The following is a 24398-nucleotide window of genomic DNA, read 5'->3' on the forward strand; positions in this document are numbered from 1 at the left end:
GTACTGCTGGCGAGGAACAAAGGACAGTTAGATGGGGGCGCGTTTGCACCCAGGACTCCGAACAGCAGGGAAGTTACCTCCACCTCTCGTTGGAACAGTAATCCACAAACTAAGCACAAATCCAAAAAGATACACTCCGTAGCTTCGATACGTTACCTCTCTGGTAGAAACGATATCTCGGCAATGAGGTGGAGGTGCCGTCCTGCTGATATACCCCACAGATGATTGCCGTCAGCTGTCTCAGGTGATGGGTGACAGCTGTCACCGTAGCTGCTCACGTGAGGCGGCAGCGCCCTCTGGTGCCTGGAGCCCGCACTCCAGGCAGGGCGCCCTCTGGTGGTGGTGGGCCAGCAGTACCTCCTCTTCAGCGGCCCACACAACACTCGTATCCACAGAGCCATCCGTTTAGAAATGGTCCGGTGACTTGTGCTGCATCGTTGCAGCTCGGAGTGCGGCGCGCCGAGTGTCCTTAAAGGGGTCCTTAAAACTGTAGTAACAGTCCTTATTCTCTGTGAAGCCCGTAAAATTTTCACCGAAAGCCAGATAAATTTTTCGAATGGTTTCCAGGTGCCAGTTTCTAACAGCTTCTGAAAAAATTCTGATGGAAAAAAAAGTCCTTTTCATTCCGCCATTTCCAGACAATGAAAATCCGATGAGGGGGTGGGACAACTCCTTCCCAAGGCGTGCTCACAGGCGAATGACGCAACCGACAGGCGTGGAAAAACTCACACATGCGCACGAGGGTTCAAGCATGTCTGACGTAAAAACATATGAATGAAATCCATATAGTTTTTGAAAAAAATAAAAAGGACCCTTACTTTATTGACAGACCTCGTATGACTTTCATCCAGTCATCCACAGTCCACGATTGCTTTTCCTTAGCCCATTGTAACCTTGTTTTTTTCTGTTTAGGTGTTAATGATGGCTTTCGTTTAGCTTTTCTGTATGTAAATCCCATTTCCTTTAGGCGGTTTCTTACAGTTCGGTCACAGACGTTGACTCCAGTTTCCTCCCATTCGTTCCTCATTTGCTTTGTTGTGCATTTTCGATTTTTGAGACATATTGCTTTAAGTTTTCTGTCTTGACGCTTTGATGTCTTCCTTGGTCTACCAGTATGTTTGCCTTTAACAACTGTAGAAGAATTTTTAGGTCCATATTTGAACTGTGATGAACTATCAAGTGTCCTGATCCGAACTGTATGTCCTCTGGTTGAACTAGCAGGTGTTCAACCCAAAAAAAGGGCTCTATTAGTCATTCAGTCTGTCAGGGGCTTTCCAAGGCCTCTTAGGTGCTTTCCCGCCGGCCACGTGCAGGGGCCTCAGGCCAGCTGCACGTGTGGCTGAGGCCACGTGCGGGGGGGGCCTCAGGCCAGCTGCACCTGTGGCTGAAGGTCTTTTAAAAAAATCAGTTGTAAATCCTTCATGTTTTAATGGGAGCGTTTGTCACATTGAAATAATGGCCTAACACCTGCTTAGGGTTCACTAGAGGACGCTTCCAATAGAAAACCATGTCTTAGGAATGAAATAAATAAAAAAGTTGAAGGAGGAGCGATGCCCGCGGGTCTCCAATAAATAGACGAGCGCGGTTGTCATATTCAGTCTCTCTAGAGGACTCAGTTTGTCTAAGCTCTGTGTCGAAGGCTTAAATAAACTTAAAAACTCTGTGCATTTTATCTTGCTTAAGGCTGAATTATTCTAAAGTGTTGTGTCCTTTTTCTAGCATATCACTTGCAATTAGTTTGTGTTATCTAAAAGAAGACATCCCGAGAAGACTAAAGACGAGCCGCGACACAACCTTCCCATGTTGTTTGTATTTGGTCCCGACACAACTGACTGTGAACAACCAACATCTTTTGCAACATTGCATGATGATTTACCCTCTTTTAAGAGTTTGGTTTGTTGGAGCCATGATTCATGTCAGTCCACTTGGTGCAACAGCTCTCCAAGGTGTGATCACTCCTTTTTAGATGTAGACTAACGAGCAGATCTGATTTGATGCAGGTGTTAGTTTTGGGGATGAAAATTTACAGGGTGATTCCATAATTTATTCCTCAGAATTGAGTGAGTCCATATTTTTTTCCCTCTGCTTGGTCTAAAAAAGTAACCGTTACTGACTGCCACAATTTTTTTTCCTGATTTCTTATAGTGTTTCTTAAAGCCAGAAAGTTGCCATTTGAAATGACTTTAGTTTTGTGTCATGTCTGTGATCTGCTTTTTTTCTACAAAATTAAACAACTGAATGAACATCCTCCGAGGCCGGTGATTCCATAATTATTGCCAGGGGTTGTACAACCACATTACACCCATTCTGGCATCTCTTCACTGGCTTCCTGTCCCAGTGAGATCAGATTTTAAGGTTCTGCTACTAACCTATAAAATTATTCATGGACTGGCACCTCCCTACCTAGCTGACCTAATTAAACCTTACGTACCGACCCAGGCTTTACGTTCTCAGGGTGCAGGACTACTTTGTGTCCCTAGGGTGAATAAGAAGTTTGCGGGTCACAGAGCTTTCTCTTATCGTGCCCCTGTTCTGTGGAATGATCTCCCTGCATCAATAAAACAATCAGATTCTGTGGAGACTTTCAAGTCCAGACTTAAGACGCACTTATTTTCCCTTTCTTATGGCTAGCATACTGGTACAGTTTTGTTTTACGCTTGTTACTCTTTTAATTCATGTTATTAGTAATTGGAGCGGGCTGCGGCCTCAACTTCACCTAAATTCTGGGTCTTTTAGTGAAGCTTAGGGCTAGTGGCCGGCGATCACCTTAGTATTTCTTTTGTTTTTCTTGTTGATTAATGCTGGCAAATTATACAGTATTTTTTGTCTTTCTGATGCCTGATTCTGTTTTTTCTGTTTAAGGTGCAGCTCCTTCCAGAGATGGGAGTTGTGTTTGTGTTGGCGACCCTCCTGTCCTGTGCACCAACAGCATTTCCTGTGTGTTCGTTTTGTGAATTGTTTTGTAATTTGTGTCTGTAGCATGGCCCAAGCAGAGGGTCGCCTCTTTGAGTCTGGTCTGCTTGAGGTTTCTTCCTCTGAGGCAGTTTTTCCTTACCACTGTTGCTCTGTGGGTTGGTAAGGTTAGACCTTACCTTTGTGAAGCGCCTTGAGGCAGCTCTGTTGTGATTTGGCGCTATATAAAGGAAAATAAATTGAAATTGAAAATTGAGATCTTGTATTAAGTGGGAAACATATTCTGTATGGGGCCCATGGACGTGCCGGTGCGTCCAGGTCAACTTTTCATGATATTTCTGCTAATAATCAGTGACAGAATGTCACAGCGACTTCAGCCAATTCCTGAAACTACAATTTCTCAGTTGCCTTTTCTCAAAATGATCTGTTACTCACAACCAATCCTACAAGCTAGAGAAAATTACATGGTGTGGCGAGTCTGTCTCTTTACAAATAGCTGTAGCATGGATCAGTATGAGATTCCCAGTAAAACGTGCCAATCAGTATAATAATAATAATAATAATAATAAAACCCTTCCCACTGAACCCGAAAACAGCATCATTTCTTACTCTTTGACACAAAGAAAATCATTTTAGAAAAAAACACATTTTGATGGATTTGGATGCAATTTTTTCAATAAAGCAATTATGGACATTTTTATCTTCGCCATTAACGTTGAGCGTAGGTTATGTTTTTGCCCCTGTTTGTTTGTTTGCTTGTCTGTTTGTTTGCGAACAGCCTGGAGCCCTCAGTTTTTCATATATTATTAAGAAATTTTTACTGAAAATTCATATCCACTTCCTGAGGGTGCTCAGGAGAAACAATCTGGAGGAGAAGCTGCTGGTGTTGTTCTACAAAGCCACCATCGACAGCATCCTGACCTACTGCATCACAGCGTGGTACGGGGGGGTGCTCAGCAGCAGACAGGAGAGCGCTGCAGAGGGTGATCAAAACGGCCCAGGGGATCACTGGCTGCTCTCTGCCCTGCCTGGAGGGCAATGCCAGCTCTCGCTACCTCAGCAGAGCTGCCAGCATCAGCAAAGACACATCCCACCCCAGGAACCACCTGTTTGACCTACTACCCTCCGGCCGACGGTATAGGTCAATCAAAACTAGGACAAACAGACTCACGGACAGCTTTCTCCCCAGAGCGATCACTGCTCTGAACAAAAACAAATTGCTCTAATCGGCACCTTTCAAGTTTCTTGTGCAATATCTGTAAACCATGTGCAGTTTTCCTGTGCAATATGATTCCACAGCTGTATATAATTCTCGTTTTGCATTTTACTTGGTCCACATTTTATTTTATTTTACCTTATGTTTATATTAGTTGTACATATACTCTGAATAATTTACAGTTAAATTTCACTATCTTTTATATCGGCTAAAAATTACTCGCACCACGGAAAAGCACCTTTTTGGAGTTGCACTCAAATCTCGTTGTAATGCAAATTGCAATGACAGTAAAGTTGATTGCGATTCTGATTCTGATATCCTGATAGGCAAGAACTGATTCAGTTTTCAAGGCCATAGGTCAAAGGTCAAAGTCAGGAAAAATCATGGAAAATTCCCTATCCTTTAGCACTGAACAAATTTTAAAAAATCCATAACTCTGTTGTAAAAGATCAAATTCCTTTCATATTTGAGAGTGTTTATGTAGGATAATATTCATCAACTAACAAAGTTTGATCTGGATCTGATCCGAATTGTGGATTTTGTGAACATTTCAATTTAATATTGAAAAGTCCATTTTGTGTACATTTTGCATTATATCGCAATCAAAAATGCCTCAGTCAGTCTTATTTTTCTGTTATGGATTCACCTACACCACCAAAATTGGACGGAGGTTCCAATGTTATGTCTGTTTGTCGCTCCTCCAGTTATCAGTCGGAAATCAAGTGCCAAAAAGCAGTGACAAACAAAAGATAACCAATGTTCTCTGAAAATTATCTGAAAAAGAATTCAGAAACCAAAAGTTGGAAAAAACCTGACAAAACCACACACACACAAAAAAAACTTTGATTCATAATACATACTCCTGACATTTGCTCACATCTAATTTAGCTTATGAAAAGCCACTTCTAACCGGGCTTTGACCTTGAAAATTTTTCCAAGGTAAAAATTTGTGGAATTGGAAACTAGTATTGGCGGAGGTTTGCGTTCTATGAGCCCAGTGCCCTAGTTTTCAAAGTGGACAGCTGCATTTCCATCTGAGAGTAATTTTATTCATACAAGAAGGATTTATTTGAAGACACAAGACATCCAGCTGACACTGGTAAGTGATATTTTTTACAAATAAGTTCTTTTGCAATGTACCAGGTCCCTGCCATGCAACTCCCAGCAAGCAGTGCTGCTGTGCTGCATGGCACATATTGAAATGTATTATACACTGATCTAAAATCTATTTCCTATATTACAAGACTTGTGTGAACCTACTTCTAATTCCAAAAAAACAATTTCTCTGCAATGTTTTGTGGGACATTACAGTTGTTTCTTCTTAAGTAAACCAATAAAAGTTGTTCCTGTGAATCACATTTCTGGTCAAACAACAGGATAATTAAAGATGCTGGCAGGAAAATTATGATTTATGATTCATCTTTCTTGCATCTTCTCAGCTGAATCATACAGGAGTTAACCTTTGTTCATTTTGATTAAAAAAAAATAAAATAAATCCCCAGTGACATCCGACATGTTCAGTCTTTTTTACTCTGTCTTCAACAGGAAAGCTACAACGTGCAGCAGCAAAGTTTCGATGGAGCGGTAAAATGTGATGTTTTAACTCTGCATGTGGTTTCACCTCCACACCTACACAGAACAGAAGATGAACCACCCTGAGGTGCTGCAGTGCACAGCTTTTATTTTAATTTCAATACATTTTCACAGTATAGTACAATATGCAATAAGTATAAAACACAGATATACAATTATGAAAACAAATCTGAGCCAATAATGAGATACGAGTTTACAATTATGCAAATATTTGTCCACACTGTTAAAGACAAAAAAAAAAAAAAAAAACACCATAGAAATTACCAAACACTCACTTTTTCTTTAATATAGCTTTTCATTTTAACAAAAGATATTCACGGTCATACAGGCTAATGTACAAATTTGTGTAAGACAAAACAAAATTATACATTTTAAACACATCTTTGTGGTCCTATGCTGTTATACAGAAGAGGCATCGGTATCTTTAAGGCTGAAGAACAGCCACTGCTTCCTTCCAAGTCAAACCAAGAAAGAGAGAAACAGCATCACTTCATAATAATAGTAAATTATGATCTGTTGATGTGAAATACGAGGGGCGAGTGAGAGGTTTTGAGCCTGACCCAGAAAAAGGAGGGTGTGGTTCTCCACTTTTTGCATTCTGAGAGAAAAGAAAAGATTTCTTAACACCCAGGGAGTCAAAATTTCACACATTCTCAAGAAATGGTTTCTCAAATGTGGTGTGCTAAAGGAATTTAATTTTCAACCCAATTTTGGCCAAATGTGGCACACACTTAAGGAGATTTCTGAATTGCACTGGCAAGGTTGTTAAGAAACATTCTTTTAATTTTTGTGAACTCAATTGTGATAAAGGAGGGGATTGTGTTTTTTGCTGAAGTGCAGTATTTTATTTCTGCCACTGGGTGCCGCAAGTTTGTAAGCCAGCGGCTTTTGCTGCGCCTCCCCATTTTTGTATAGTCCACGCCCAGTTTTTTCTTCTGTGAGTTCAGAGTTCATCCCGCCGTACCCATTCCAGTTCTATTAGAAATAAAGTACACCAAAAGGGCTAAAAAGGATGACTGCCTCTGTTAAGTTTCTTTTTCCCCGAGTTCAACGCTGGTGAAGCTGCAAAGCTCAACAAAGGTCAATCAGAGGTCAATCATTTGCAACATATGGATGTTTCTCAATGTATCTTCAGGGCCTCACCGAAACAGGGACACATCACATTTACAACACTTTGAAAATGATTGATAAGTAAATCATCTTTATAACAGCTAAACTAATACTTGAAGCAAAAGCAAATCTTAAAACAAAAGCAAATGTAATCATAAACATAACATACCATTAATTTGGTACACACAATACACAATTGAAAAGCATACAAACATATATTTCAAAAGTATTTGAACATATAGATATCATGTAATTAACCTTAGCTGTTGATTACATGTTTAATAAGCATTGATAAATATTGATCACTATGAGCATATGAGTAATATATTATTCAACAGCAACAGGCTCTATTAATATATAAATTATCACTTCCAAACATTAGAACACACTCATAAATGTAACAATATATTCTTGGCTCAATAAAAGACTAGAAGCACTCAGAGAGTGCAAACCTCCACCAAGGCCATGGGGTCACTGACGCCATAACATCTACACGCCGTGGAATCATTGAACCTAAAAAAAAGTCTAACAATGATGTTTGCTCAGTAGTAAAAAAAAGTTTCATCTGCTGTGACTGGATAGCATGTATCCTTAGCGCTTGGCATCACAGTTTATTGCAACTTGCACCTTTCCCAGAAGCTACTGTTATCTGAGCACTGATATTGATATTGCATGTGCTTATAGACAAAACAAATAAGAGACAAAATTCAATTTATTATTCAACTAAACTGCAAATATATGAATTTTTTAACATTTATGAAACACTTCTCTAAACAAGGCCATAGGGTCACTGACCCTAAAGAGATTCCCTCCTTGGCACAGCGATCTATTTCTTTTTGTCTCTTTCTCTAAAATTGTATATAATAATCATTAGATTATTAATATATAAACAAAAATAAATGTAAGAAATATTACAATTAGAAAACAAATGCACCCAAACGTGATGACAGCTGCAACTGCTTAATGCTAACTTTTATCATTGAAAATGCCATAGACATGCTAACGCGTTAGCATTGTGATCCCGATCGTGATTCGGATCACCACTAAAATTTAATCACTTGTTCCTCTTGTCATTTCCAACCACTCCACAAAATTTCATCAAAATCCGTTCAAAACCTTTTGAGTTATCCTGCTGACAGACAGACAAACAAACAAACGCGACCGAAAACATAACCTCCTTGGCGGAGGTAATAAAGAATAATAGGATGATTCTGAATGGGGGGGGGGGAGCACAAATGGTTAATGCATATTTAAGCACATTTAGGATATATTCCTTCAAGATAAAGGTCATTTAGGGCCAAATGTCAGATACTGTAGCCCTAACTGTCTTCATATTCACATGTAATATTACCTAGTATTAAGTGGAAATAAATCCTCAATATGCCCCTGAATCCTAATCTGCACCAAACTGTAGTGGGATCTTTCTTGGCCAATGTCAACCTCTCCGCCATATTCCATTAAAATCATTTTATACATTGTTGCACCATCATATTAGACAGCCTCTTTGCCAGATGTAATATCACTGTCACTGTTAGGAAACTGGTGGAATTTTTCATTCTTTTGGCTGCTTCCATATGTTGTTTTACACCAGAACCCCCCCCCCCCCCCCCCCCCCCATAAAAAAAAGAATATAATCACTGCCCCAATATGCCAGACTGAACTAATCATACAAAATGATTTTGCACAGCAAGAACAAGATGGGTACTTTCTGGATAAAACATTGCAGAATTTGTCAAAAATCTACATGTGTAAGCACATTGTTGTCCATCAAACCTCTTCCATCCTACACGTTAAAAGTCGAGGTAACATCAGAGGACCTGGACATGACTGAGCTTTTCCTGTAGGTACTTTCTGAGTAATTTGTGTTGGAAGAAAAATGAATCCAAGGCAACCACTCCTTCAGCAGCTGCACAGAACGCTGCATGAACTTGTGACTCACAAAGGCGTATATGATGGGGTTCAGGCAGCAGTGACTGTACGCAATCGCCTCAGTCATTCCTGCAGACATCATAATATTTTCACGCATGCTGCAGCTGTCTGACAAGATTTTTCTAGCTTGCAGGAACTTTAAGAAGAGGACAATGTTATACGGGATCCAGAAAATGAAGAAGACAATCACAATAGTGAAAATGAGCTTGATAATGCGATGCTTCTTGATGCTCCTCATGTTCATCAGAATGGGGATGATCCTGGAGTAGCAAATGACCATCATCAGCAAGGGAATGACAAAACCCAAAAGGTTTGTCGCCAACAGGTTATACATTTCCCAAGTGTCGCTTCCTGAGTTATCATGACACCAGGACTCATTCGTCACCTTTGTGAACAGAAAATTTGGCACAGAGACAAACAAACTCAAGATCCAGATGAGCACGGTCAATCCGATGCCGAGCTTCAACGTGCGGTAGCGTGAAACCTTTAGATTGTGGATAATGACCATGTAGCGATCCAGTGTCATGGCGACCATGAAGAATACACTGCTGAAGAATCCTGTGTTGTGGAAACCGGAGGCAAGATGGCACATAACGTCTCCGAATACCCACTGCCCGACAGCAGCGTAGTGGCTGTACAGAGGCAGCGAGAAGACGAAGAACAGGTCAGCAAGTGCCAGGTTGAGAAGACAGAGGTCCGTCAAGTTGATCTGTTTGCGGTGCTTCACCAGAATGCACACCACAAGGCCATTACCTTGAGAGAAGGGGAAAAAAAAAAAGATTATTCACGGTTTTGTAAATTTGCATGTCTGTCAACTTGTAACTCTTACCTTTCTTGTCAGAAAATTACTGAAATCATCAGGACTGCAATGCCTAAGCCATTAAGTTGTCTACACTTTCAAGGATTTCAAGATAGCATTGGCCCCAGAGGGACCAGTGCAGACAAATGTAACAAAACGAAACAAAAACAACCATGTTTATAATATTTCAACATTCCATCCATCCATCCATTTTCTACACCCATTTACTTCAGTTAAGAGTCACATGGGGGCTGGGGCGTATCCCAACAGTCATAGGGCATAATGTGGGCGGCACCCTACACAGTACACCAGTCTATCACAGAAAACAACTATTTAAAAAAAATTACAAATTAAGCCTTAATTTAATTTAATTTAATTAGCTTATAATGTGCCAAATCACAGCAAAAGCCATCTCAAGGCCCCGTACAAAAAAATTCAACATAAAATTTAATAAATAATTAAAAATGAATTAAAAAAAAATTAAAATACATAAATAAAAACAGAAGTAAAAGAATAAAAAATAAAACAGATAAAAAATAAAAACTATTCATAAGAAAGAGAATAAAATAGGTTTTCAGCAGGGTGCTTACATGAGGCTGCAGGGTGCTTACATGATGCCCAGGTGTGAGATCGTGCAGACATTTGTTATTGCTTTGCCTCTGACAGTACAGTTGATAAGCGAACCCAAATCCCACTCTGCTTTTGTATACCCTCTAATCTAAAAATACATGGACACTGCCACTTCCCACTCTCCTCAAGACTCTGCTTTGAAATACATACAGGTCTATAAGTATTTGGACACCTTACCATCTCACACTGCTTGTTAGGTGAATGGTTGGTAGACAACCAATGCTTTGTCTTTGATTAAATCCATCAATAGCATCAAACGTGTAATTGAGCCACATTAAAATTCTCTTTCATCTTTCTCATTAAACTTTATCTTGACTGGTCAATACCTCTGTCTATTTAACATTTGGAGCAAATTTTTGCTATGTATTTGGGCACTGGGGGCAGACAGGAAGGAAGGAAGCAAGGAAGGGGATTTTGGGCGTGGGGGGTGTTGCTGTGGTTACTGTTGCTAAGCAATAGGCCAGTCATAGATGAACAGACAGGCACTCACACACACGACATTCATTTTTGTTTGCATGTTTGACGATTCTTGGTTGCATTTTGTTCATCTGATCTTTGTTATTATTAGAACTGCTTAAAGTAGACCTGCATTGAAATAAATGTAGTCAGATCTCAGAAAGAAATAGCTGATATGTATTTATAAGACCCTTATGAATGCAGTAAAGTAAATCTGCAAGCCCAAATTTGCAATTCAGCGGCAAAATCTTCGTTTAAAAATGACAAATTTGCAGCTAAAATTTGGCCCTCCGTGAAAACTGTTTGAACATCCGGGATATTGCTGTGACGCAAGGGAAAAGACAGAGCGCTAGCGCCTTCAGTCTGATCCCACGCATTGAGTGAATGCAATACTAGCTATTTCTCAATTGAAATTGATTTTATCTATTAGTAATGTTACTGTTATACACATCCTGGTTTCAACATCCAAAAGTAAGCTGCAATGAATGCGAGATACAGCTCTGCATGCTCAGATCAGCGGCGACATTGACAGCGGGTGACGTTCTTCCCCGACGACTTGCTCTCACTGCCTCTGATGCACTTACCGAGTCTGCGGGCTCGGTAAACGCCGCAGTGGGCCACTCACACCGCCCCCAACTTGGCAACAAGTCCAGAGACTACTGTTTTGATGCGGAGCTCTCCAGCAACCCGCAAGGATAGACTTCTTGCGGGAAAAATCCGCAGTGCTGCATGGTCTCGGTAACCGCAGCCGCAGAGCTCCGTGGCCACTGAGAGAGGTTTGTATCTTTTTAATGACTTGGATTCTTTGCGGGTCCCGCATCTGTACTCCGCAACGGTAACACCGGAGGCTAAAGACAGTAGATTTTCAATGTGACACCACTCAATCAAATGGGCGTATGAAAAAGTCCCAAAAATTAATTTTCAGGCAAAAATAAAAAAAATGTATACTCAACAAATGTACCGAAAGACAATATGAAGTTTTAAAAAAAGTCGATCCTTCCGTATAAGACAATAAAAAGGTGCTTTTGTAAGAGATGCAAACTGACGTAAATCCACAAATTACAGTTGGCACGCGCAATGCATGCTGGGATAGTGTCTTCTCTCTGATGTCTCGGCAATGTCCCGGATGTGATGACAGTTTTGCGGAGGGCCAAATTTTAGCTGTAAATTTGTCATTTTTAAACAAAGATTTCTCTGTTGAATGACAGATCTGGGCTTGCAGATTTAGTTTACTACATTCAGAAGGATCTTATGTGTAAACATAAGTCATTTTTGGTCCAAAGATCTGACTGCATTTATTTCAATGCAGGTCTACATTAAGCAGTTGGTCACCTTGCTGAGTCTGGTCTGCTTGAGGTTTCTTCCTCAAAAACACCCAAATTATGTGACTTGGTAATGGGAGTGTTGAGTTAGCAAGCAATTGGATGTAGCAGCTCACTGCTGATGCAGTGCTTATTTGTAATGTACTATAATAATAAGGTTCTAATAATACATTATAAAATGTACTACATATCAGAAAACACACAAACTATTTGTTTGACACAAAGTCATTCCAGTGGGACCTAAAGATCCTCCGATAAGACCTTGTACCAACACCTAGTGGTTACCTGAGGTCATTCATTGTTTTTCTTCTTGATGTATTAACTTAAGCATAGACAGCTTCACTAGACCATGAAAACATGAAATAGTGCCACATCACCCACATTTTCTAACAACAGTGCTGACAACCTGCTGAGATGAAGGCAGATTAACACAGCTGTGTCTCCTGTCTGTGTAGTCCTCTAAAGTCTAAAACCATGTTTTCCTCTGCTGCATCACACTGAGACTCAGGGCCATAAGTATTTGGACAGTAACATTACTTTTGGTACTTTTACCTCTGTAAACCATCACAATTGATATTAAACATTTAAAATGTGGTTGAAATGTAGACTGTTAGCTTTAATTCAAATAATGTATTTGTTTAGTCCAACTGCTCATTATGCTCTGTAAACTGAGGCACTAAGTATTCAAACAAGACTGCAATTCCTAAATGGTCACTGGTTAAATTTTTAAGTATAAAACACAAGCTTGGATCTTGTGTTAACACTATAAAATTAATGGAAAATAAAGAAGTCCTGTATGGGCTCTGTGGACTATTGGTGCTGGATTCTGAAGTGTGAAGTGGATGTGAGTTGTTCAAGGACATAGACAGCCTGACTGGGCTACATATTGGTAGTCCAACTCTTTATCCAAAAGACAAATTGATAAATGGGCAAACACAAGGCATTGTACTGAGTTAAATTTATTTACAAAGTGCTGAATGGTTGTTTGTAGATACACTAAATTTAAGTTTTTACCTACAAAAGCTGTTTTTGCATCATTTCCACAAAACTCTTGAATTCTTTTTGTATATTTAGATCCGACTGTCAGGCTTCTTTAAGTGGCCCTCGCTGTCTTTCTGCAAACACACACCTGTGAATCCAAGGATGAAAACCAAACTGTACAGAGTTGGCAGTAACACCCTGCTGAAGTCCTTCGCATTGGCGTTGCTGCATGGGGAGAAGTCATCCAATCCATTGTAATAGCTTGAGTAATCGTACTCCGCCGTGCCATTAACATATTCACTGTCATCTGCAAAGAGAAAAATATGACGTGTATTTTGGCCTTTGTCTTATTTTTCTTCCTTCATCATTCAAACTTGGTGTTTGGAACTTATATATAGTACATTCCAAAGTGAAACAAGAGCAATCACAGATTTCTGATGTCCACCGATCCGGATCACCTCCAAAACTCAATGGAGTCTTCCACGCCTTAATATTTATCTGTGGTGAAAATTTGGTGAGAATCTGTGAAGTAATTTTGATGTAATCCTTCAAAGCCTATAGAAGCGTCACATTGACTGGTAAATTGAGAATCTCGCCTTCGGGCTCAGCTCCTTCTTCACCACGATGGTCCGATGTTTTGAACATGGAAAGGAGACATCTGAGTGCTGTGGACGCGCATTTAACTTGTTTCCTCCTCCATCGAAAGGCGAGGATCTCCGGTGCTGGTTAAAGGCACTGAATTTGAAAAATCCACCCAAATGTCCCTATGTCATTGTGGAGAAAAACCCCACAGCGCTGGATCCTTACCCAGAGAAATGGTTGGGCTATAACGCTCCTTTGAAGAAACCACGGCGGATGCTAGTGAGACCAACGGGTAAGCTGTGTTTGTATCGTTAGCTGCTGTCTAATTTACTCTTTTTCTGGCATTTGATACAACCAAGCACTGCATGAAATAACACCATACGAATATTAATGTTACGTAATCTTGGCATTACAGTGGTACTACTTGTCGGGTAGTTTAACTTGATTCAAGGAGATATTGATAAGCTTCGGTGCTTTTATAGTTCCTCATAGCCAAACCGTCCACAAAAAGTAGTTAAAAATATCAGCATACATAATCAAGGGCCACTTTTTCATGTCATCTTCCCACTCTGTTACGAGAGTCGTTCCTTTTGAACTTTTCTAAAAGGTTTTTGTTTCTACCCATGTAATATCTTCCATTTTTCTATATTGGAAACACCGCTCACCGGAGGTCCTAAGACAAAACAGAAATGCCTCTGTTTCAAAAGTGGGCTGGGCTGAATAAGGTGAATAGTTCAAAATAAAATAAAATAAAACACACGCACGTTCGCACACAGACACACACACACACACACACACGCATTTATTTATGCACAGTCAGTTAGAGACCTTTTTATACTCACTGTCCAACAACAGTCACTTTTTTAAAGATATCTCAAGGCCCATAGTTTTGTCAATTTTGTTAAACCGATCCTGTGATCAGCTAAGACAATTGCGACCCCTGGTGGCCCACAAAGGTAATACTGCATCACTTTTTTCCCGCTTGTCTGTGTCACGGGGCGGGGGGGGGGGGGGGGGGGGGGGGGTGGAGGAGGCGCTAAGTCATGAAAACACATTGCTCATTAAATTTCTGCAAACTTTGATTAATTCGTTTTTTTCAACTCTTTTCCAGTAAAGGTTGCCAGTTATTGGTTGTTTTTTTAGTTTGTTCTAGCTGTGAACTTATGACAACTCAAAAAGTGGGCAATAATCATAATCACAAACATATATATTTTTAAAAATGTTAAAATTATATCCTGTTAAGTGGCAGTACTCCAACTGTGTCTTACTTATTGATAAGTTGTCTCATTGTGAGTTAATTTGTAGTCCAAGACAAATCTTGAAAGGGTTTCTTAATGACCCCAAAGTTGTTGTCGTTGTTCTTGTTGTTGTTTATTGTTGTTATTATTATTATTATTATCAGTGTTGTGAAAGTAACTTGGACAAGTTACTTTTTTCGTTACGTTTTTAGTTGCTTTATACAGTTACTTTATGCAGTTACTTCATTACCAGCTTTATGCAATTACTTTATTAGAATCTGCCGAAAACTTGCAACTACTAAGCAATGTAACTAATAAGGTAACTCTAACTTGGTTACTCTTAAGACTGAGCAATTAGCAAAGTAACTAATCAGCAAAGTAACTAATAGTTTTTTTCTGAGTACTACATCTTAAAAATAACCAAGTTAGATTATGAGTTACTTTATTAATTACATGCAGCAGCTGCTGACAAGTTGTCCGCAGCTGCTAATGTAGTAACTTTATAAAGTAACTGTAAAATATAACTGTATAAAGTAACTAATGAAGTAACTTTTCAAACTTACTTTCCCAGCACTGATTATTATTATATCACATTTTGGTATTACATTTCAAATAATACCTTTAATAGTGAAATGCAAATGAAAAATGCAAACTTTAAATATTAATACCTTACACTGAACAAAAAGAGGATTGTTTAAACATTTTAAAAAGTGTAATTTGGTAACACACAAAAAAAAGTTGAACAAAATTATTAACAAGTCATATTTATGCCAAATCGTTAACTCTTTTTAGACTTTTAAACTTCATGTATTTGTGTTTATTTTGGATTTCTCTCAGATGTTTGGTCAGTGTGTGAAGTACATCGTGTTTCTTACCTGACATGGTGAATTTTGGGTCTTTTCGGATGAGCAGTGGCTGTTTTTTATATGTCCTTTATTCTCGAACAGATACACAAGTGAAATATAAAATGTCTCCTATGGTGATGAACAACAAAACACATATGGTGCTTCCTATTGGTGTCAGCAAGATGCTTATCAGCAGCCCACACTTCACACCTTCACACTTCACATTACATGGGCCCAAAAAAATAGAAAATGCAAAAGAGAAGTTCACATGAGGTTGTAAATTTCACATAAATTTATTTGAATGACAATTTGTTTCTGCTCAGTCCGTGAAGTGTGTGTCAGTTGTGTCTTCTGACTGATCACAAAGCTTTCACACCTTCGTCCTCTCTGGTCAGCTCCTTTGTCTTTTCAAGAATTTTTTTTTTAAACTCTATTTAAAAAAATTGATTTGCTGCATGCTGACAAATCCAGATTAAGCACTTAATCTGAAAAGTTTAATGCACATTGATGGGTGATTCTTAGACTACGGGCACTTATTATGTCCTTTGATCATATTGTATGAAAAACAGAAAAAAGGGGACATTTCACACTTTTATAGTTATCTTTACAATGAAAGTGTGTTAAGAAATTTGTTCTAGTAGTCTGTGATGACTTTTTCACCTTTTTTCAGCATCATTATATGCAAATATTGCCGTTTTGTGCTTGTCCCACACCCAGACTTTTGATCTTCAATGATAAAAAGGAATGGTAAAGAAATGTTTTTTCTAATGTTTTCAAATATCTCTGAATAAAATATCAGTAAAATAATCAAAACATAATTGGGGTATTCAATGTCATACAACTGTTGTGATTTTTTTAAACAAAATGTAGTTGTCCCACACTATTGCCGTAATTTCCACTACAACACTGTAATGTCCCTTTAAACAGTTTGTATGAAAGATTGTTTGGGTAGTTTCTATGGAGATAAACAGTGACATCAGAGCACATGTATATAGCGCCAAATCACAACAAACAGTTGCCCCAAGGCGCTTTATATTGTAAGGCAATGGTGTGGTGGAAATTACATTTACAAGGCCAATAGTGCCCGTAGTTAAAGAATCACCCTGATGCATAAAAAGGGATGTGCACAACTGAAAAAAAAACAACAACACAAAAATCCAGTAGTTGCAAAGAGGAGGATGTTGTAAAAGTTGCCAGGTTTAAGACAGGGTTTATCCCTACAGTACCACAGCAGCCTGTACTCATGGTTCTACCATTAAGACTCAGGAGGTAAACGACTTGATCATGTAGTCCATAAATACAATTGTACAAATGGGAGTCTTTGTTTTGAGGCTGGTCCCCTTTCCTGATGGTGTTGAGGTATAATACACTTGAATCCTGCCGTCGGAAGAATGCAGGGGCAGAGCCTATCCCCAGCACCGAATAGGGACCAACTGGTGATGGTGGGATGGAGGAGCATGCAGCGCAGGGAGGATACAGGAACCAGCGACATTGACACAAAGAGGAGGCAGAGAAGAGGCCAGCGATAGACAGGGGCCGACAGGAGGCAGCAGAAAACAGAGGCATGACTAGTACCAACCATGAGGCTGCAGGGTGGAGGAGGCAAAGCCTCAGACAGTGTCTGTAAGAAGGGAACAGGTGAGTCAGGATTGCCATCTATAACTGGCTTTGTTGTTTCCTATTGGTCACCGAAATTGAGGACAGCTGCTTCTGATTAGCTAGCAGGTGATATTACTCACAGAATGTGACGAGAGCTAAAACCTGAGTCTTCGAACCTATGCATCGATCCATTTCTTGGTGGCGGATAGGCGGCGGTGGCGGGGGGGGGGCTGTACCAAGTTTTTAAAGATGGGAATTGCAAACTCAAGGCTGTGATATTGGCATTTTATTTTATTTTTTGTAAATATGTTAAACCAGGAAAGAGAGTGTAGAGAGGAACTCCTCTCAGAATAGTTGTAATCAATGAACATAAAATAAATAAAGGACTAAAATAAGTAAATAAATAATAACTGCCAAATAGGCATCAAGTCGCAACTAAAATAACCTATAAAATATTCACAGTTAAGAAGCTGAAATAAAAAAAATGAATATTTGAAAAGACTCAACATGATTAATCAGTTATCAAAATAATTGTTTATTAATAAAATAGGCGATTAATATTTGATTAAAAGATTAATCCTTGCAGCTCTAACAGGCCACTTTCTTTTCTTTTCTTTTTTCTTACTTTTTAGATCTCATGGAGCTCCAGCCAATCTGAAAGATATAAGAACGCCCACGGTTGAGTCTGACCAATCACGTCCAGCCCGACGAATTGCGGAACGCCCCCAAAACTCTTTTGCATTTAATAGTACTTGAGTGACCTCTAGTGCTGTGGAGCTATATCTAATCTAATTCCAAAAATAAAGACATTTGTTCTGGTAAAACAAACTGACTGCAGCTTTTAGGTTTCAAGAAAACAAATTAGCAACAACTAATTTCTGACTTCTTGGAAATAATATATCGTCACGGGGAACGACCAGACTTTGTCGTTTATCGTTTGTCTTTTTTTTTTTTTTGTCGCTGTCCAACTGGTGCTCCATGAATTCTTGACGACTGTGAGCGGTTGACAAAGGCGGGCTGCAGATACCGATGTCAAGCCAAAGCAAAAATTCAGGAAATAAATGTTGGTATTTTCACAATAAAAGTGAAAACTATAGATTTGAATTTTTTGTCTTTTTGTCTGTATGTCAAAGCAAAGCCAAGCGCAGAGTTGCCACATTGGACAGGTGGGAGATTTATTTATTTGTTTGTTTGTTTTACATTTGGGCATAGAGTAGTAAAATGATGTCAAAACTGAGTTTTTTTTAATCATGCAAAAAACATTTTTACAAGAAAAGCCTAAATTTTAACATGTTCCTGTAACTCTGTTTCATAATGTGCTGGATGTGATAGAGGTGTCATTACCATTTTGTGAGTGTCAAAATTCAACCCCTCCTCTGCTTTGTGACACCTGGGCAAGGATCAAGTAGGGGATTGCCTTATGGTGTGAAATAAGGTGGGAACCTGGTTTGCACTATGGTAACCATGAATGCCCAACAGGAACACCAAACATGAAGTAGCTAATGGGGCTGTGGTGAAACAAGAAATCCTCAATGGCAGATCAGGTGGAGGAGGTGATGGCTTGTATCCCAACAGCTGTGAAGGCAGATGAAGGCTGCTGGAGGTCCTCAGATCCAGATTGTTTCAGACCAGGCTCAGGATCTGTCAAGGACTGTGTATTTGTCTGTGTGCAACAACATTCTCACGTAAAACAAATCCACACATAGGTGTCTCTAGGTCAACCCTGGATGTAGATATCGTGCCCAGGAATTGATCATGAGACGATCTTCCTCTCCAATGAGGGATTGTCACAGTTATCATTTGATGTACTTACTGAGACTGATTCAGACAAATTTAGTTCCCACAGGCACAAATATGTACCTTACTAATGGGACCATAACTAAACTTCTAAGCTTAAATATCCAAACCCTAACCTTGAACACTACCACTAACCAGTCCCTGCTCTAACCTTAAATAACAGGAGGGTCTGCACAGACCTTAGCTTGATCCCTGTACTCTAACCTCAACTCTAACCCCAGCCTAATCTTTGACACTAACCAAACCTTAACCTAACCTCAATCCTGACCAACTGGTTGCCAACCCTGGCCCTCGGAGCACCCTAACCTGCACATCTTCCATCTCTACCTATTCTGCCACAAGATGATTATCTCACCCTAATACTAACCTTGACTGAATCCTAACCCTAGTCTAAACCTTGACCCTAAAGCCCAATTTATGTTACGATGTATCATAAATTAGAGCCCTTTGTGTTGTTGCGAACCCCTTCCAAGCCCCTGTCCATAGCCTAATGTGCACCTCCCAAAAACTGGAACTACACATCGAGACGATGGAGACTGCACGGGCTGTGATTGGTCTGCCAACTATATCATTTCCAGAATCTCACAATCAGTGACTTTCATAGGATAGTTTAGTCGGCCAGTCTTCACAAAAAATGTCGCACCCCCTATTGTTCTGGCGGTGAATTACATTGCAACACCTACCAACCATCAGAGGTGGGACAAAGTCACCAGAAGTCACTCTCAAGTCATGAATCTGCAAGTCCCAAGTCAAGTCTCAAGTCATAATGACCACCAATTGTTTGCAAGCTGACTTGAGACTTGACTGGAGACTTGCAGATTGATGACTTGAGAGAGACTTGACAGTGACTTCGTCCCACCTCTGCCAACCATGAAGGATAAATTCAAAAGGTTCACGACTGCATCAAAGAGACTGTGTGGCCATGGCATTACGGAGTAGTAGAAGGATATACAAGGCCTTAACTATAATCCTAACCCTGACTGTAACCTAAAACTAACTAGTATGATAAGATACATCTATGTATCTATATGCAACCTGTATATGCATTTACAGGTATCGCATTCAGTGTAGATTATTCTTAATAGGTCTCACAATAATGGCCATATATAGTGTACATGATTTTCAGTTATAAAAACTAGCTTCGTTACGTTTCCCTTATGAGCTCTTAATTTGAAACGTCTATCCGGACGTTGTTTATATTGTAAAGACTAACTTGACGACTTTTGAAGCTAAAGCCCGGCGTGGACTCCATGATTATCCTGTGGATTTGACAAGAAGTCTGGGAATGACTCACTTTGTTTCAGCTGATGTAAGTTGTATTTTGTACATAGTAAATGTTTTGTTTTTTCCCTTTTGTCGCAGTTGTTTTTGACGACACTTTATTCTGACGGACATTTTAGCGGGACTTTATGTTTTGTCACTTGCTGTATGTTACAAACACGACCTTGTGCTTTCTTCTTCTTCTTTTTTTTTTAAACACTCAATTCGTAGAAATTCTCCATAAAACGTGGAAATGTCATTAATGTAATGCGTTGTGTCGCAGGTGATAATGCTGCCTGGCGTGTTTAAGGACGACAGCGGATTTTGAAGTTGGACGTCACCAAATGTCCTCAAAACCACCTGCAGAGTAAGAAAAATAAATACCGTTAAAAAGTACCGTTTCACGACGTGTCGGCTTGGTGTTAACATAAAACTACTTTGCAGTACAGTTATACTGTGTAATAATTCTACAGGGGCGTATATCTTAAATTTTCTGAAGGAGCGGGGGGAGGGGGGGTGTCTGATTCAACAGCGTGATTTCAGTCACAAACTCACCAGTAAAAAAAATTAATCTCTCACCTGGACGACTTTGACACTAGCCAGATTTCCATTACCCTCCACATTGTGCAGTTTGATATAGGGAATTGAAAATATGCTGAATGGATGAATATGTACACGTTTTTGCACATTTGTGTGTTTGTTTATTTTGTTCATTTTTCATGAGACTAAGAAAAAAAATTGGGAAATTCATAATTTTTGTACATTTATGTATTTATTTTGTATATTTTGCAAAAAAAAAAAAAAAAATAAAATTTGAGATGCACAATTTAGTAATGCGTTACTCTAATCTGACCGCTTTTTTCAGTAAAGAATAATCTAACACTTTAATCTTTCCAAATCAGTAATCAGATTAAAGTTACTTCTCCAAGTCACTGTGCGTTACTATTATTTTTGCATTGTGGGTTAATTGCAGAATTAAAACCGTACTCAGAAGGGGAAGTGCTGAGCATCTCACACTGGTGTCGGGAGCACAGCGTTCGGCTGAACTGTTCACTTTTCCCACTTTCAGTGGGCTTTTCCTCCACTTTGCTCTGAGTTGAAAAACAGTTTTCTCTCAAAGCGCTCAGAGCTGTGGCTTTACAAAGACATTTTTAAGCTTTTTTCCCCTTTATTTAAAACTCTGTGCCACTCTGTCTCCTCGCTAAAAACAGTGGATCTGCGACATGTTATCAACAAATAAATACTAACTCTTTTTTGTTCCACCCAAATGCACCTTATATCTTTTTCTGAGGACAACATGACATAAAATAAAAAGGTGATAAAACTTATTTACCTGTCAATCTGGTTGTGTTTTATGCATAAATAAACATTATCCATTCTTCTGATCAGACAAAGTCAGGGGTGAATCAACGCAGGAAGGGGGCATGGGTGGGGGGGTGATGTGACCTCCCCCCACAGTAGCCCTATTACTACTTATAGCGCTATTACTACTTATAATTTCAACAACTAAAATGTTTAGAAAGAATTTAAATGTTAGAAAAATGTTAGAAAGAATTTAATAGTTACATTTATAAACAATGTTTGTTAGAAATGGTAACTTTTACCATTACAGTGCTGTCAGCAGTTAAATATGAGGTCAAGAAAGAGGTCTTTATTTTATTTTTTCTAAAACAAGTATTTATGTTCACTGAAATCAAGAAAGGGAGACTGTAAAGTGAGTGTCAACAAAACTGGTTATCATTTTCATGTTGAGGTGGCAGTGGGGTGTTGTCGGCAGCTGGTGAAAGTAACTAATAAATAATCTAACTTAATTACTTTTAAAATTGAGTAATCAGTAAAGTAACTAAGTTACTTTTTTAAGGAGTCATCAGTAATCAGTAATTGGATTACTTTTTCAAAGTAACTGTGGCAACACTGTGTGAGACTAAGAAAAGAGAAAATTTGAGGCCCAGCATAACTCCTGGTGAACTTGGTATATACGTCATACTCTGCCCGTGATACCTTCGGGTAACATTCGGTTCTTATAAATGCATTTATTATTATAAAGGGACATATTCACAGGGGTCGCTAAAGTCATCAAACTGATCTTGTCATATTAGAGTATAAACATACGTTTTAGTTAATAACCCCCCCACCCCAGTCAGTAGTCCAATCAAATTGTAATCATCTAAACATACACTCAACAAAAATATAAACGCAACACTTTTGGTTTTGCTCCCATTTTGTATGAGATGAACTCAAAGATCTAAAACTTTTTCCACATACACAATATCACCATTTCCCTCAAATATTGTTCACAAACCAGTCTAAATCTGTGATAGTGAGCACTTCTCCTTTGCTGAGATAATCCATCCCACCTCACAGGTGTGCCATATCAAGATGCTGATTAGACACCATGATTAGTGCACAGGTGTGCCTTAGACTGCCCACAATAAAAGGCCACTCTGAAAGGTGCAGTTTTATCACACAGCACATTGCCACACGTCGCAACATTTGAGGGAGTGTGCAATTGGCATGCTGACAGCAGGAATGTCAACCAGAGCTGTTGCTCGTGTATTGAATGTTCATTTCTCTACCATAAGCCGTCTCCAAAGGCGTTTCAGAGAATTTGGCAGTACATCCAACCAGCCTCACAACCGCAGACGACGTGTAACCACACCAGCCCAGGACCTCCACATCCAGCATGTTCACCTCCAAGATCGTCTGAGACCAGCCACTCAGACAGCTACTGAAACAATCGGTTTGCGTAACCAAAGAATTTCTGCACAAACTGTCAGAAACCGTCTCAGGGAAGCTCATCTGCATGCTCGTCGTCCTCATCGGGGTCTCGACCTGACTCCAGTTCGTCGTCGTAACCGACTTGAGTGGGCAAATGCTCACATTCGCTGGCGTTTGGCATGTTGGAGAGGTGTTCTCTTCACGGATGAATCCCGGTTCACACTGTTCAGGGCAGATGGCAGACAGCGTGTGTGGCGTCATGTGGGTGAGCAGTTTTCTGATGTCAATGTTGTGGATCGAGTGGCCCATGGTGGCGGTGGGGTTATGGTATGGGCAGGCATCTGTTATGGACGAAGAACACAGGTGCATTTTATTGATGGCATTTTGAATGCACAGAGATACCGTGACGAGATCCTGAGGCCCATTGTTGTGTCATCCAAGAACATCACCTCATGTTGCAGCAGGATAATGCATGGCCCCATGTTGCAAGGATCTGTACACAATTCTTGGAAGCTGAAAATGTCCCAGGTCTTGCATGGCCGGCATACTCACCAGACATGTCACCCATTGAGCATGTTTGGGATGCTCTGGACCGGCGTATACGACAGCGTGTACCAGTTCCTGCCAATATCCAGCAACTTCGCACAGCCATTGAAGAGGAGTGGACCAACATTCCACAGGCCACAATTGACAACCTGATCAACTCTATGCGAAGGAGATGTGTTGCACTGCATGAGGCAAATGGTGGTCACACCAGATACTGACTGGTATCCCCCCCCCCCCCCAATAAAACAAAACTGCACCTTTCAGAGTGGCCTTTTATTGTGGGCAGTCTAAGGCACACCTGTGCACTAATCATGGTGTCTAATCAGCATCTTGGTATGGCACACCTGTGAGGTGGGATGGATTATCTCAGCAAAGGAGAAGTGCTCACTATCACAGATTTAGACTGGTTTGTGAACAATATTTGAGGGAAATGGTGATATTGTGTATGTGGAAAAAGTTTTAGATCTTTGAGTTCATCTCATACAAAATGGGAGCAAAACCAAAAGTGTTGCGTTTATATTTTTGTTGAGTGTAGTTGATTCTCTCATACATGACTCCTGTATAGGCTCTGAGGTCCATTGGTGCTGGTTCATATCTCTGGATTCAGCAGCATCAAGTGGAGGAGAGTCTGTGACTCCCCCTGGATGGGACACCAGTCCAACGCAGCTTACTTCCTTAGCCTAGGCTGGGCCCCATTTACAGTTGGGTGGGTGGACTGAGACCATGTAGATGAAGTGTCTTGTCCAAAGACAGAGATGTAACATGAGCGGGATTTGAACCCAGGTCTACATAGCAGTAGGCCATCTCGTTTTCTACTCTACCTGCTCTGTACATGGATGTATACCTGAATTAATCAATAGCTTT

At 39.8% G+C, this 24398-nt stretch overlaps 2 protein-coding genes across 4 annotated transcripts in view; one reads left to right on the forward strand and one right to left on the reverse strand.

Moving 5' to 3' along the window:
- Positions 1–8451: 8451 nt before the first annotated feature.
- LOC117513512 (C-C chemokine receptor type 1-like) lies at positions 8452–19331 on the reverse strand. Its single transcript, XM_034173683.1, has 4 exons — positions 19317–19331; positions 17049–17235; positions 13098–13256; positions 8452–9514 (listed from the first exon to the last, which is right to left on the reverse strand). The coding sequence occupies exons 1-4, from the start codon at positions 19329–19331 to the stop codon at positions 8616–8618; spliced, it is 1260 nt and encodes a 419-aa protein (XP_034029574.1). The 3' UTR covers positions 8452–8615.
- Positions 19332–20276: 945 nt separating this feature from the next.
- The window catches only part of cobl (cordon-bleu WH2 repeat protein), a 166016-nt gene continuing 161894 nt past the window's right edge, over positions 20277–24398 (forward strand). For 2 of the 3 annotated variants that reach the window (XM_034175267.1, XM_034175269.1), the window contains exons 1-2: positions 20284–20319; positions 20554–20637. In XM_034175267.1, the coding sequence (XP_034031158.1) occupies positions 20615–20637 (23 nt within the window). In that variant the 5' untranslated portion in view covers positions 20284–20319; positions 20554–20614. Of the gene's footprint in view, positions 20320–20553; positions 20638–24398 lie in introns of all 3 variants that reach the window. The other variant, XM_034175268.1, reaches the window with a different exon arrangement.

Source organism: Thalassophryne amazonica, chromosome 7 (assembly GCF_902500255.1).
Source record: "Thalassophryne amazonica chromosome 7, fThaAma1.1, whole genome shotgun sequence".
NCBI classification, from domain to species: Eukaryota; Metazoa; Chordata; class Actinopteri; order Batrachoidiformes; family Batrachoididae; genus Thalassophryne; species Thalassophryne amazonica.